We start from the raw sequence: 13,129 nt of genomic DNA, 5'->3' as shown, positions 1-13,129 counted from the left end.
TAAAAACTCTCAAGTTGCTGGTGTACCGTATGAGTGGAACCCGTTTGAGCGCACACTCGTACAAGTGAGGGGGAAAGAGCAGGGAAGGCTTTGAAGAGATCTTCATGTTGATGGGAAGGAAAGGGTGTTTGAGACCCTCCCTTTGAAGATGTGCTCAGTGCTGAGCCGTGGGACTTTCGTGTGTGTGTGTGTGTGTGTGTGTGTGTGTGTGAGTGAGTGTCTGTGTGTGTGTGTGTGTGTATGTGAGTGAGTGTCTGTGTGTGTGTGTGTGTGTGTGTGTGAGTGAGTGTGTGTGTGTGTGTGTGTGTGTGTGCGGGGGCGGCAAAGAGGAAGAGCTGCTCTTTGAACGCAACAGCCATTAACTCGATTTGGACTTCAAGATAGGATTCCTCTTTTCTTGGGTTTTGCTCTTGACTGGCAGACTGCATGTGTGAAGGCTTGTGAGTGTGTGCAGGCATGTGTGTGTGTGTGTGTGTGTGTGTGTGAGTGTGTGAAGCCATGCGAGTGTGTGCATGTTCACTGATACTCTTCTTATGGCAGGCCACCAATATGTTGCCTTCATTAAAAAAGAAAAAGAAAAACAAAACAAAAAAAAATCCTCAATATTTAAAAAAAGTTTAACAATATAAAACATGTCATTTATCTATAAAATATATACATACAATATATACATTTACATAAACACACAAATCCAAATATATATATATATATCCACACACACACACAAACAGTGCCGAGGGTATATATAAATAGAGGGTATATATCTGTGTGTGCATGTATCTGTATGTATATTATGTATACAATTTCTTGCACCTTCTGTCAAAATGAAAGTTAACGAAAAAAAAAGAAAAAGTGTGTAAAACATATACAGTAACAACAGGCGGAAAATGACAAGGCTGTGGATTCAGAAGGAGTAGCCAACACTGATGGACAGCTGGAGGTGAAGAAACATAGGACCCTGGGGATGGAGCTGGGAACCAGACATCAGACAGAAAGAACTTACCCATTAACACTGAGGCGTTTAAGAACTAAATGCAACTATGGATGCTAAGTTTTGTATACCTCTGCTATGAGATTATCAACAGCATACTTGTTCTATGATTGTATATAAGAGAGAGAGAACCGCGATCTCTACAAACAAAGAAACTAAAGAAAGCTCTTTCAGACATTACCCCCCTTTTAAGTATCTAATTCGTTAGCTTGCCCACTAGTCGCAGCTTGCCTTACCACTGCCAAGCCTGTTTTCTATGCAGTTTGGTTACTGTGACAACTCCCCCGGAGTGATGATGTCAGGGGTAAAGCCCCCCTGAGGAAATTAGTCTACCCTACCTCCCCTCTCTTTCTTTCGACCCCCCACCCCCCCCCCCCCTTCAACTCCAATCACTCTAGTATGGATGTCACTTCCTGCTGGCTACTCCTCTCTTCTTGCAACTCACTCATCCCTCTTTCTCTCCCCCCTCCCCCCCTTCCACTCCAATCACTCTGGTAGGGATGTCACTTCCTGCTGGCTACTCCTCTCTTCTTACAACTCACTCATCCCTCTCTCTCTCCCCCCCCCCCCCCCCCCCCCAACTCTGGCTTCACTGGCTCTGATATGCTGCGCTGTAGGGGTGGGCACTGCTAGCTCCATCGGGGGCGCCGTTGCTCTCGTGTCCCTCGAAGCTCTTCTCCTCCAGGGGCTTGCCAATCCAGGCCCCGTAGCCCTGCTGGCCGAGCGCCTGGAAGAAAAGTCCCTTGGCCTGCTGGAAGGGCCCGGCGGCCATCTTGGCCTGCGCGTACGAGGGCATCGCCATCAGGTCTGTGCGGCCGGCGCGCTGGCACAGCTCCTGGAAGGCCCGGAAGAGGCTGGACTTGGACACGCGGGAGATCTCCAACTTCGGCCTGCAGATGGGGGCAGGGGGGGGAGGGATATAAAGCAAAAGAGTGCAAGAGGGAGACACAATTGAACGGAAACAGCAGTGAGTGACAGAAAGTGAGACGAATGCATTTCATTCCACATAACTCCCTCCACAGGACCGATTCAAGCAGACGCTCATCAACAACTGTTACGGCAATATTGGAGAGAGCAAACGAAGAGGCGCTCACCCGTCCACTTTGCCCTTGGTCCCGTCCAACACCTCCACACTTAGAAGATCCGGCTGACTCCAGTTCACACTGGACTCCTTGGTTTTACCTGTGTGACGTGTGGAGTCATACACACTCACCCTCCCAACCTGACATGACAAGGAGAGAGGGGACGAGAGAGAGAGAGTGAAAGACAGAGATGGGGAATGGAGGGAGAGAGAGATGGGGGGAGGGAGAGAGAGAGAGAGAGAGTGAAAGACAGAGATGGGGAATGGAGGGAGAGAGAGATGGGGAGGGAGAGAGAGAGAGAGAGAGAGAGAGTGAAAGACAGAGATGGGGAATGGAGGGAGAGAGAGATGGGGAGGGAGAGAGAGACAGAGAGAGAGAGAGATAGAGAGAGTGAAAGACAGAGATGGGGAATGGAGGGAGAGAGAGATGGGGAGGGAGAGAGAGACAGAGAGAGTGAAAGACAGAGATGGGGAATGGAGGGAGAGAGAGATGGGGAGGGAGAGAGAGACAGAGAGAGAGAGAGAGATAGAGAGAGAGAGTGAAAGACAGAGATGGGGAATGGAGGGAGAGAGAGAGAGAGAGAGAGAGAGAGAGGGGGAAAGAGAAGAATGGAGGGAGAGAGAGAGAAAGAGAGAGAGAGAGTGTGAGGGTTAGAAACATGGAGTAAAGGAGAGACCCTCTCTAAAGGTGGCTTTAAGAAAATCTGTCTGGTCTTCAAAACAAACAACGAAAAAACATGATTAGCGTCCCAATAATGGAATAGCACCGTGTCCAGACAGAGCCCTGGGGAGTATTCGTCTGTTAGTAAATTGAGAGTCAAGATAAGAGAATCCATCTTGGAAAACACAATCAACTTCAGACGACATATCTCCCCTCTGGAGAGGGACTTTTGACGAGTTGCTCTGCCGTTGGACTGAAGCCATGTGGGGACAGAGCCCAGCCACCGTAAGGGCCCTGGGAAACTCCAGGGTACCACACGGCAGTGGGTGCTTTTCATATCTACCGTTTGATCAAACCGTCTCATCCTTAAATGACATGCCACCCGCATTTTATTCACATTAGCATTGTTGATATTCATTTTAAATGAGTCTTTTGATGACTTATTAGGGCCTAATTGGTTAATATCTGGAATTGATTAAAAAAAAAAATCTAAATAAATGGAAAACAAAAACAGACAGTCATGGATGAGCCTGGTCTTTTTTTCCACTGTCTGCATAATTGGAGAGGTTCAAAATAAAAACATTTTAGATGAAAATGCAACATGATTCTTCCCAATGACTGCATCGATAAACAAAGCTACGTGACCAGAGGTCAGATTAGCTAATTGACATTCAAATCAATCCATCAACACAAACGATCAAGAAAGGAGGATGTCGTTTCCACCCTAGTTCCACCACACCACTTCCCACAGGCTAAATGAGTCTTCTGCACCATTTTGTCAGTGCAGCATCAAAGCTGTGGTACTGATATTATTATAATCTAAACCTGAACACCATTTTCAGTGAGGCACGCTGCATGAGTATTCAGTAGGGGTGCATATGCACCTTGATCATGTGATGTGTGTGTGTGTGTGTGTGTGTGTGTGTGTGTGTGTGTGTGTGTGTGTGTGTGTGTGAGAGTGTGTGTGAGAGTGTGTGTGTGCTTACCTCTGGATGATTTAGAGTGTACTGTGGAGGCAGGGTCTTTAGGAATGCTTCACTGTCTCTGGCCAATCGGCAGCAGACTGCTCGGGTCAGGTGACCATGGCTGTACAGGTAACCTAAAATCAGAGTAAACTTAAATGAGATGTTGATACATACATACCTTCCCCCCATATCCTCCTTCAGTCACCCATGTTGATACATACATGCATTAATCCCATATCCTCCTTCAGTTAGCCGTCAAACCACCCATGATTCATTAGACACCTAATTGCTTGTACAGAAACCAGTCAAACAATCTGTATGTGTCTTGTTTGGTAAAGTATGCCCTCGTCAAACTGTTAAATTATTAGCAACACCTCCTATGCAAACAAACTGCTGTAATGAATTCGTAGCCAGACGTTATGCCATCATTCACTCAAACACATTTTTTAACTGCTTTGTCTTCTCCATAATAAAGGAGTCCGTGCCGTCCTGGCAACCTACTCTTGTCCTACAAGTGTTTGTATGGGAGACCACTGACCTACGCTTCAAGCGGACAAAGGCACAGAGAGAAGATAAGAATATAACCGACATTCCAAAACTTCGCCAACATTTCCAGGGTAGATTGCAGAAATGAGACACTCTGGTAATCACCAAATTCTAACCAGCACTCATTTAGGACATTAGCGTAGCTATGTCAGTTATCGGACATCGTGTTAAACATCGGCCATTCTGTTAAACAATCAAAATACTACATTTAATAATGGATTCACATGACAACGCGAACGTTTGCCGATAACACACGGCATCCGATAATTAACGCCAGTACAATATTTATTAGGTTAACGAGCAGTGGATGTGGCCGGTGGTAGGCCTCGGGCCTCACCCAGGGTGATGGTGCTCAGGTAGATGGGGTTCACGAAGTGTGACAGTAGCGCCCCCTGCAGGCCCAGCACATTCCAACGCAGGATTTTGTCGCTGCAGCTCATGGTACGGAGGCGCTCGCCATGCTGGATGCCGTCCCACGTGGGCACGATGGCACTTGATTCCACCGGGATGGTGCCCTCACCTGGGAGCCAGAGAGAGAGAGAGATTTTTTTTGATTTTATAAAAAAACTTTTATTTTGTAAACAGTAAAACCAACAGTATTTTACACCTTATTCAAAACAAAACGGAAATAGAAATCATCATCAAATGAGCACACAGTTTTTTCACAGAAAAATTTGCCATTGGTTTGCAAAAACAAAAATCACTGTACATTATAATAACACACAATTGAAACCAGGTTCAGTTATTCCAACACAGGAGCAAAAACAATATTACAAGTCATACAAAACCCTTCCTTACACAAACAGATAAACTAAGTAGGCTTAGTTGTTTTATCACGCAACTTTTTCCTCAATTTGCCCAATATTTTCCGGAGACGAAAAACATCATTATCCTCAAATGCACCCTCCCTCATGAAACAGCCAACATCATTAACAAACTGCGAGCAATCAGGAAAAAACGTTTCCACCTGCACTTTCCGCAACCCTTTCGTGTCGCGTAGGAAAACGTTTATGCTCTGCAGTATATTTCGTGTCTTCGCTGGAGAGCTGTGCCTCTCCCTGCGAACACTCGGACCAGTTTGAGTCAATGGATTCACAATCGCTATCCAGATTACCACTCGTGTGTGCGTCTTTTTTCACTTTAGTCCCGGTAACCTCCACCGGGTCTATTTTTCTCTTCACCGGTACTTTGAAGACTGGGTCTATTTCGATAGCCTCAGCCTGAACCACCTCCACTGACGGTTGAGGCACTGTCAGTGTCTTTACTGAATGCCCCTTCTCATTCCCAGTTTCACCTGGTCCAGCCGCAGCTAGATTTGCCACGGCTGGCTCAATCACCACCGAATCACCGGCCACGGCTTGGGGGCCAAGCACAATCAGTTCAGCTACGGACTGAAGACCCCCCTCAAGTCCGCTTCCCTCGGTCCCATCCACCGAGGGTTCTACCTCAGTGTCTGGGGGAACAACTATGGGGGACTCGGCCACATTGGTTTTGGCTGGAGTGTCCTCCTTTTCAGTGCTGCCCTTTTTACCAGGACAAAAACGCCCAATGTGTCCTACTCCACCGCAACTGAAACATTTCAACGCAGTGTCTGACGTTGCATACACCACATAATCAAACCAGTCCACCCTTAATTTGAACACTAGCTCAATCTCCTCCATGCCACTATTTAGGACCATGTATGCTTGCCTTCTAAAAGACACTAGATGCCGTAGGAGGGGCGATTTACATCCCAGCGGGATTTTTCGCACAGGCGAAACCAGCTTGCCATAGCGTTGCAACTCTTTAACAATAAGCTCATCTTTGATGAACGGGGGTACATTTGAAATCATTACTTTCTTGGCGGGAGTACTGAGTGGGAGGACTGGCATGTAGGAGTCATTGAGTACTATACCCCTCACAATTACCTCATTAGCGTACGCAATTGTGCTGAGAAAAAGCACCACCGCATTGTTCATTCGTGAAGCCGACTTCACGTTATCGTGCCCAATTAAAATACCAACCGCCAAACTAACATTCTCCACACTTGCGGTACATTCAATTTTGATCCCGTGCTGGCGGGTTAGTTTGTCAAAATCCAGTGATATTTACAACACCCAGCTAAACCAAAACCCCAGTAGTTGTAAAACGAAGTGCCACCAAAATAATTAAATGACTTAACACACATATAAACAACACACAAAGGGAGAAAAGTTAGAAAGTAGCACTTGCTCCCTCACACTCACGCAGCTCAAACACGCACGTCCGCTCAGGTCGAGAGAGAGAGAGAGAGAGAGAGAGAGAGAGAAAGGAATTAGGTAAGGTAGGAATAAAGATGAGAAGACGACAGAGGATGTTGTTCGGAATAGGGTAGAGAGAGAGAGAGAGAGAGACAGACACAAGAGAAATGGAGATTGTGAGGAGAAAATAAGACAGGGAGGCAACAAATGAGCATTGTGAGAGAGTGGGAAAGAAAGCAGGGAGACAGACAGACAGACAGAAGAGTGAACATGATATGCTAAATGACTAGCGAGGTCCAACCCACAGAATGAGATCTGACCTATTTTCACACCTCCCCACCGATCAATACTCAGTGTGGTGTGAATGTGTTTCTGTGTGTGTGTGTGTGCCATGCGCATCTTGTCTGCTGCTGTGGTTTGTAAGACTTCTCATCAATCACAAACTCCCCTGAGGTTTTCCACACAGATGTGCTCTTCCCTCAGGAGCCGCTGAGCAGAAGACGTAGCATGGCAGAGGGGCAATCAAAGGACACGACTGGAGGTTGAGGGTTTTGTAGGGAGTGACCCATTCATACCGTTCTCCACTTTGGTACGCAGCTTGCCCTGCTTGGCGTTCTCGAAGAGCGGCATGTGCCCGGAGCCTGCCTCCGTGGCCGACTCACTGCACGACTTGTCAAACAACGCCCCGTCCCCACACGGAGCCGTGCTGAGAGCGAGAGAGCGAGAGAGAGAGAGAGAGAGAGAGAGACAGGGAAACAGAGAGAAAGCAGATATTATTAGAACCGTAAGGCCTACCAAGTGAGAGTGCTAAAATTGACACATGCACATATGAGTGTACTTGAGCATCTTGCTTTTTCGCTGCGGTGCATCCTTGGTCTAGGTAGACGTAATACTGAAATTGCACTTTATGTGGTCACTCAAAAAAGGAAATGTAGATCTAAGTGAGTGTGTGTAGGGTTGCTTACATGTGTGTGTGTGTGTGTGTGTGTGTGTGTGTATGTGTGTATGTGTGTGTGTTTGTGTGTGTCTAGACTCACCTGATATACAGGTGAAAGGTTATGTCAGGCTTGATTTTGAGCTTATTCTCCTCGCCGGGCTCAAAGATGCTCTCCTCTGAACCCTCCAAGTGCTTCATCAACTCACTGTAAAGAAACCTGAGAAACACAGAAGAAAATAGAGAGAGAGAGAGAGAGAGAGAGAGAGAGAGAGAGAGAGAGAGAGAGAGAGAGAGAGAGAGAGAGAGAAAGAGAGAGGTAGGGAGAGGGAGAGAGAACACTCCTTATCTACTGTACTGCAGGAAGTGTATTTATTCGCTCCATCAGACTAATACTGGAACATGACACCTAGTCTGTTGAACCACAAAAATGAGACAGGAGGGGGCAGAGCGAGAGGGGTAGAAGGGAAAAAGATATGGAGAGAGAGAGAGAGAGAGAGAGAGAGAGAGAGAGAGAGAGAGAGAGAGAGAGAGAGAGAGAGAGAGAGAGAGAGAGAGAGGCATGTGTACCTGATGAACCCTCGTCTGGATATGATTTCTGCGTGGCAGTCATTAACCGTGTCCCCTTTAAGACTGAGCTCCTCGCCTTTCACACAGCGATTCCCTGCACACATGAAAGGCAGCATTAGGTCTTATTTACTGTTTGGGAAAAGCATCGCCAGTCACGTGTCTTCAGAGAAAGTTTGCTCATGACTGTTGCTGTTCGACATCTGGGTGAAACGAAACAAAATAAAGATTTGCGTTTTGCATGTCATTGGCACCTACCTACCAAGACTAGAGACTATCCAGACTCCCTGCCAACAGGGAAGTCTTTGTGGGGTTTCACAAGACTCTTATCTCATGAATGCAGACCTCTGTGTGTGTGTGTGTGTGTGTGTGTGTGTGTGTGTGTGTGTGTGTGTTACCTGTTCCCAGACTGACGACGGTCCCCAGGTTGTCTCCCTTCCGCATGACGATGGTGGCCAGGATCTTCCTACCCAGAAGGCTGTGCTGTATGCGGGTAGTCAGCGCGTTGAAGCGCTGGTGGCTCAGCATGGCGATCTGATCATGGAGGGTGCTGCCCGTTACTGGCAACTACGGAGAGAGAGAGACACACAGACAAAGAGAGAGACACACACAGACACACACAAAGAGAAAGAAGGAAACAAAGAAACAAATGAAAGACAAAGAAAAAGGGAAGCAGAAAAGAAGACGCAAAAAAGCTAGCAAGAAAGACAGGTTGCTCATATCATCCTAATACTCAGTGTATGAGAGAGAACTGACACAAGTGTCCTTTAAGAACACCCACTCACTCATGTTACGGACACCACTGAACGTTTATTAGGCCCTTTACCTCACAGAGGGGAAATAAAGACTTATTTAGTGTGTGTGTGTGTGTGTGTGTATGTGTGTATCTGATAGACACATTACACAATGCTAATCCCTCACCCACACAGTCACAGCGGAGCTCCTCTGATCTTTCTAAATTACAGAACACAAAATGACATGGTGTGACACTCGCACAGACTTTAACAATAGCAGCAAGAGTGGTTTTAAGTGCATCTGTGCAGTCTGGACTAACTGGCAGAGTGTAGAGGTCTTCCTAACGGGGGTGGATATAACTCAAGTGTTTGAAGCATCTAAAAGCCTCTAAGAGCCACATTACGTATTTTTTTTACGTAGGTTATTATTTTAAATGACAAGAAGAGTGATGGAAGTCTGATAGCTCATTGTATGGTGACACTATAGTCTACAAAAGTCTTAAGTTCACTGAAAAACAGTCTGTGTCAAGAGTGGACTTGCCATGAATGAAACTGAATTGGACTTGTATTTGATTGATATAAAAACTAAAATAGGAACCCCCCCACTGCAGGGATTTTATTGGCATGTATTCTTTTCAAACTACTTCTTGCATGTAGATACATCTGTATTGTTTTACCTCTGCAATGAGCTGCCCCAAAAACACCCTATTTGATTGATCACCCTCAGAGCCTGTTTACAGGCCTTCATTACCAGCTGACAAACACCAATTACAACTGATTGATGGGTCATTCTGTTCCAACGTCAAGGTGATTAAAGTTCAAGGTAAACTATAAACTATGAGTGTGTGTGTGCGAGAGAGTTGGGTGTGTTCGTGTGTGTGTGTGTGTGAGTGTGTGTGTGTGGGAAAGAGTGTCAAGGTGTGTCTTGAGTGACTGTATGCAGAGGGAGGGGTTTCCGGGGCTATGTGATGCTGTGAGTGTGTATGTGTGTGTGTGTGTGTGTGTGTGTGTGTGTGTGAGTATGGGTGTTTGAGAGGGAGTGCGAACATGAACTGAAGTGTGTAGTGCATTATGCAGAGGTGTGTGTGTGTGTGTGTGTGTGTGTGTGTGTGTGTGTGTGTGTGTAGGGCGTGTGTGCGCACCTCTGAACTGTTCTCTCCCGTTCGTGCGGCTTTCTCTGCCTCTCCGATGAGAACCCTGAGCGCCGCGTCGGCCGCCTCCTGCTTGCCCTGCTTCTTGTTGCTGGCACACACCGGAGGGAACCAGCGGCCGCCAAGCTTGGCTTGATACGTGAACCTGAGAGCGAGAGGGAGAAAATTAGGAGCAAAAACATCCTTGATGGCATTCAGCTGTGACTGAGTGCATTACACATTCTCAAAACCACAGATTGCGTGTGTGTGTGTGTGTGCGTGTGAGAAAATGAAAGACTGCGTGTGTGTGTGTCTGTGTGTGAAAATGATTGACTCTGTGCGTGTGTGAAAACGATTGACTGTGTGCGCGTGTGTGTGAAAACGATTGACTTTGTGCGTGTGTGTGTGAAAATGATAGACTGTGTGTGTGTGTGTGAAAATGCCTGACTGTGTGTGCATGTGATATGAGCATCCCGCTGAGATCATGATGAGAGTTGAGGTCCTCCATGCACCATTACCCCCCGTCATGGCTCCAGCATGTGGGTGTGTGTGAGACTGAGCTTCCAGAGAGGTTTCCTTTCTCTGTGCCGTTACGACCCCCCTGTGACTGTGTACACGAGTCTTCTGGACAGCACTCCTATAGAAGTTTAGTATATTTCTGTGTGTATGTGTGTGTGTGGTCCATGAAAGGTGCTTCAGCTGTAGCCAGTTCCAGATCAAGATGTCCGACCCAACTGTTCCCAAATGCTTCTTGTATAGTGATTGAATTCCTATCTAATATTTTTCTCTGTTCTTTTAGCTGATCTAATGCACTTCACCTTTTTAATCTTTAATTGTTCTATGTTCTTTCATCTGTTTGTAAAGCACACAACTACCAATGTGTATGACATGTGCTATATTAATAAACTTGCCTTGCCAATATGAGTTTATTAATGAATTTGAGTGAGTGTGTGTGTGTGTGAGCGAGAGAGTGAGTACGTGAGTGAGTAAGCGAGTGTGTGTGTTTTGAAAAGGCGGATAATCCAGATACAGAGTGTAATTTCCCCAGAGTGTTTTGGGTCAACCACCAGGCTTTACTTGTTATTAGCTATTACAGGGGTTTTCAACCGGTTTTGTCCCAGGGACCACCATTCTGACTAGTAAGTAATCCGCAGCCCACTGATGTGCCAGTGATTCCCAAAACATTTTAGTGCTGTACCTTTTTTTTTTCCGCCGCCACCCCCTCCCCCTGCACACATATTCTGCCTATAACACTTAAATATGTGAAATTATCAGGATAGATCGCTAACGGCCGCCGCCACATTCTACAAAGCACAGGCTACCATAGACTGAATAGGTAGGTGCACCTACATTCTGGCAGCGTAAATCTCCTTTAGACATATTTTTCTTATTTTAGATATTTTCCACAATATCAAGTAAGATAAGAGTAATTTGGAAATGTGTTGAAATATCAAAGCTAATTTATAAAAATAAAAAAGGTCAATGGTGAACCCTGCAATGCAGTCGCAGACCACCGGAGGGCCGCAGACCTCCAATTAAAAACCCTTGAGCTATTAGAAGAGACAAAAGAGAGCATGTATGTATGTATGTGTGTGTGTGTATGTATGTGTGTGCATAGGCACGCATTGTGGTGCGTGTGCATATGCAAGCAAATGGTATTGTGTGTGTATATGTCAAAGGGTAGGTGTGCTTGTGCTCCCATCAGTGGGAAACTTACGCTGATTGGTAGAGATACAAAAATTAGCTAAGTCCCTCCAACCTGACAGCAGCCACATAGGCTAGTTAGTAACCACACTATTTAGTGAGGCCCCCTGACCAGTGGTGTAGTGGTCCCTGGAGAAGTGGGTATACTCTTAACTTTGTAATTTCTTTAAGCAGCCCATACAGCACAGGATAAACGCCCTGTTTTGAGAAGTGGGTACACGCAATGCTGACTGAAAAATAAGTGGGTATACTCCGTGTACCTGCGTATACCCTGGACTACATCAAATTCAAATTCACCCACTTCTTCACAAATTCATACGCCTCTTGCGAGCAGTTGGTGCGTATATATGAACACGTGTATGAGAAGATGGATACCCGACCCGAGCCCGTCGGAACATTGAAGATAACAGCCTGCTTCCTGTTGCGGGAATTTGTTTATGTCCAAGCTGTGACATCGCGATAGCTGGCGGCAAACTGGCATCGTGGAGTGGAGGAAGTTTAAAACAAACGGTCATCTGGAGAGTTTTAAACGATACTAAACAAAGGGAAATCTACTGTATGGGGATATATCTGCTTTGTAGTCGATGCGGATTATAATCTGAGAGTCTGTTGGATATGTCCAATGTAAGAAGTATGATTTTTTTTTTATGAGGTATGATTGCTGCCGTCCTCTTTCTCACAACAACATGGATTAACCTTGATGGTTGGACTTTGTAGATAATTTTATAACGAATGTTGCCGTGCACTTAAAGTTTTCAAGAAAATACTTTCAATGGTAAGACTTGTGTGTTGTGCCTCCTCTAGTGTAGCATATAACGCAAGTTTTATTTAGGTATAGGAGATGCCTTGTGTGTGTAATGTGTAGGCTATTTCATTCCTCTCTTGCAATGTGAATCTTTTTATTTATATATGCTTATTTGCCCTCGTATGCGCGCTTGTGCGTTCAACAGCTCCTGTTTGTGTGAGCAAGTGCATTGACTCCGTAGGGCTCGGACAAAATATTTGAATGGCTGTCGTCTCGGGCCGGGTTCGGGCACAACTCTGTCGGGCGGGTCGGGCTCGGACAGAAAAATTCGGTTAGATCCACCATCTAATGTGTATGTAGTATGTGCATACGGACAGGTGCAAATTGTGGTGTGTGTGTGTGTGTGTGTGTGTGTGTGTGTGTGTGTGTGTGTGTGTGTGTGTGTGTGTGTGTGTGTGTGTGTGTGTGTGTGTGTGTACCTGGGCTCGTGCGGCGGACCACTCTGTCCCACCAGGCGGATCTCGGCAGCAAAGCCCCGTGCGCGGGCGTACTCCAGCAGGCCCGACACAGCGTTGTTGTTCAGGTGGTTGATGAGGTCCCCCACGCCGGCATCGTGTGCCCGCTGCAGCTCGGCCGCGCTCAGAGGGGGCAGAGACGGGCACGCTGGCAGAGCCGGTGTTTGCATAGCACCGCCGGCGCTGCCGCCAACCTCTACGCTGGGCAGGAAGCTGGGCTGAGGCTGAGGGAGAAAAAGAGAGAGAGAGAGAGAGAGAAAAGTGAGAACGATATGATGCAGATACAGAGGGAAGAGAGAGAGATAGAATTAGATAGTTCCCTTGCACCTCTTAAACC

The 13,129-nt window shown here is 46.4% G+C and overlaps 1 protein-coding gene across 1 annotated transcript in view; it reads right to left on the bottom strand.

Annotated features, from left to right (window-relative positions):
* Positions 1–1,580: 1,580 nt before the first annotated feature.
* Positions 1,581–13,129, bottom strand: part of adar (adenosine deaminase RNA specific) — a gene marked incomplete at its 3' end in the record, with an annotated part of 20,147 nt that continues 8,598 nt past the window's right edge. Inside the window, exons 6-15 of the mRNA XM_080858166.1 lie at positions 12,757–13,016; positions 9,841–9,994; positions 8,363–8,531; positions 7,968–8,061; positions 7,501–7,617; positions 7,039–7,169; positions 4,582–4,764; positions 3,720–3,832; positions 2,086–2,213; positions 1,581–1,881 (exon numbers count right to left, since the gene is read on the bottom strand). Of these exons, the coding sequence (XP_080714292.1) occupies positions 1,581–1,881; positions 2,086–2,213; positions 3,720–3,832; positions 4,582–4,764; positions 7,039–7,169; positions 7,501–7,617; positions 7,968–8,061; positions 8,363–8,531; positions 9,841–9,994; positions 12,757–13,016 (1,650 nt within the window). The remainder of the gene's footprint in view (positions 1,882–2,085; positions 2,214–3,719; positions 3,833–4,581; positions 4,765–7,038; positions 7,170–7,500; positions 7,618–7,967; positions 8,062–8,362; positions 8,532–9,840; positions 9,995–12,756; positions 13,017–13,129) is intronic.

The sequence above is a fragment of the Sprattus sprattus genome, assembly GCF_963457725.1.
Source record: "Sprattus sprattus genome assembly, chromosome: 19".
NCBI lineage: Eukaryota > Metazoa > Chordata > Actinopteri > Clupeiformes > Clupeidae > Sprattus > Sprattus sprattus.
The sequence above is the reverse complement of the archived record's forward strand: the minus strand, read 5'-3'. Positions and strand labels throughout refer to the sequence as shown.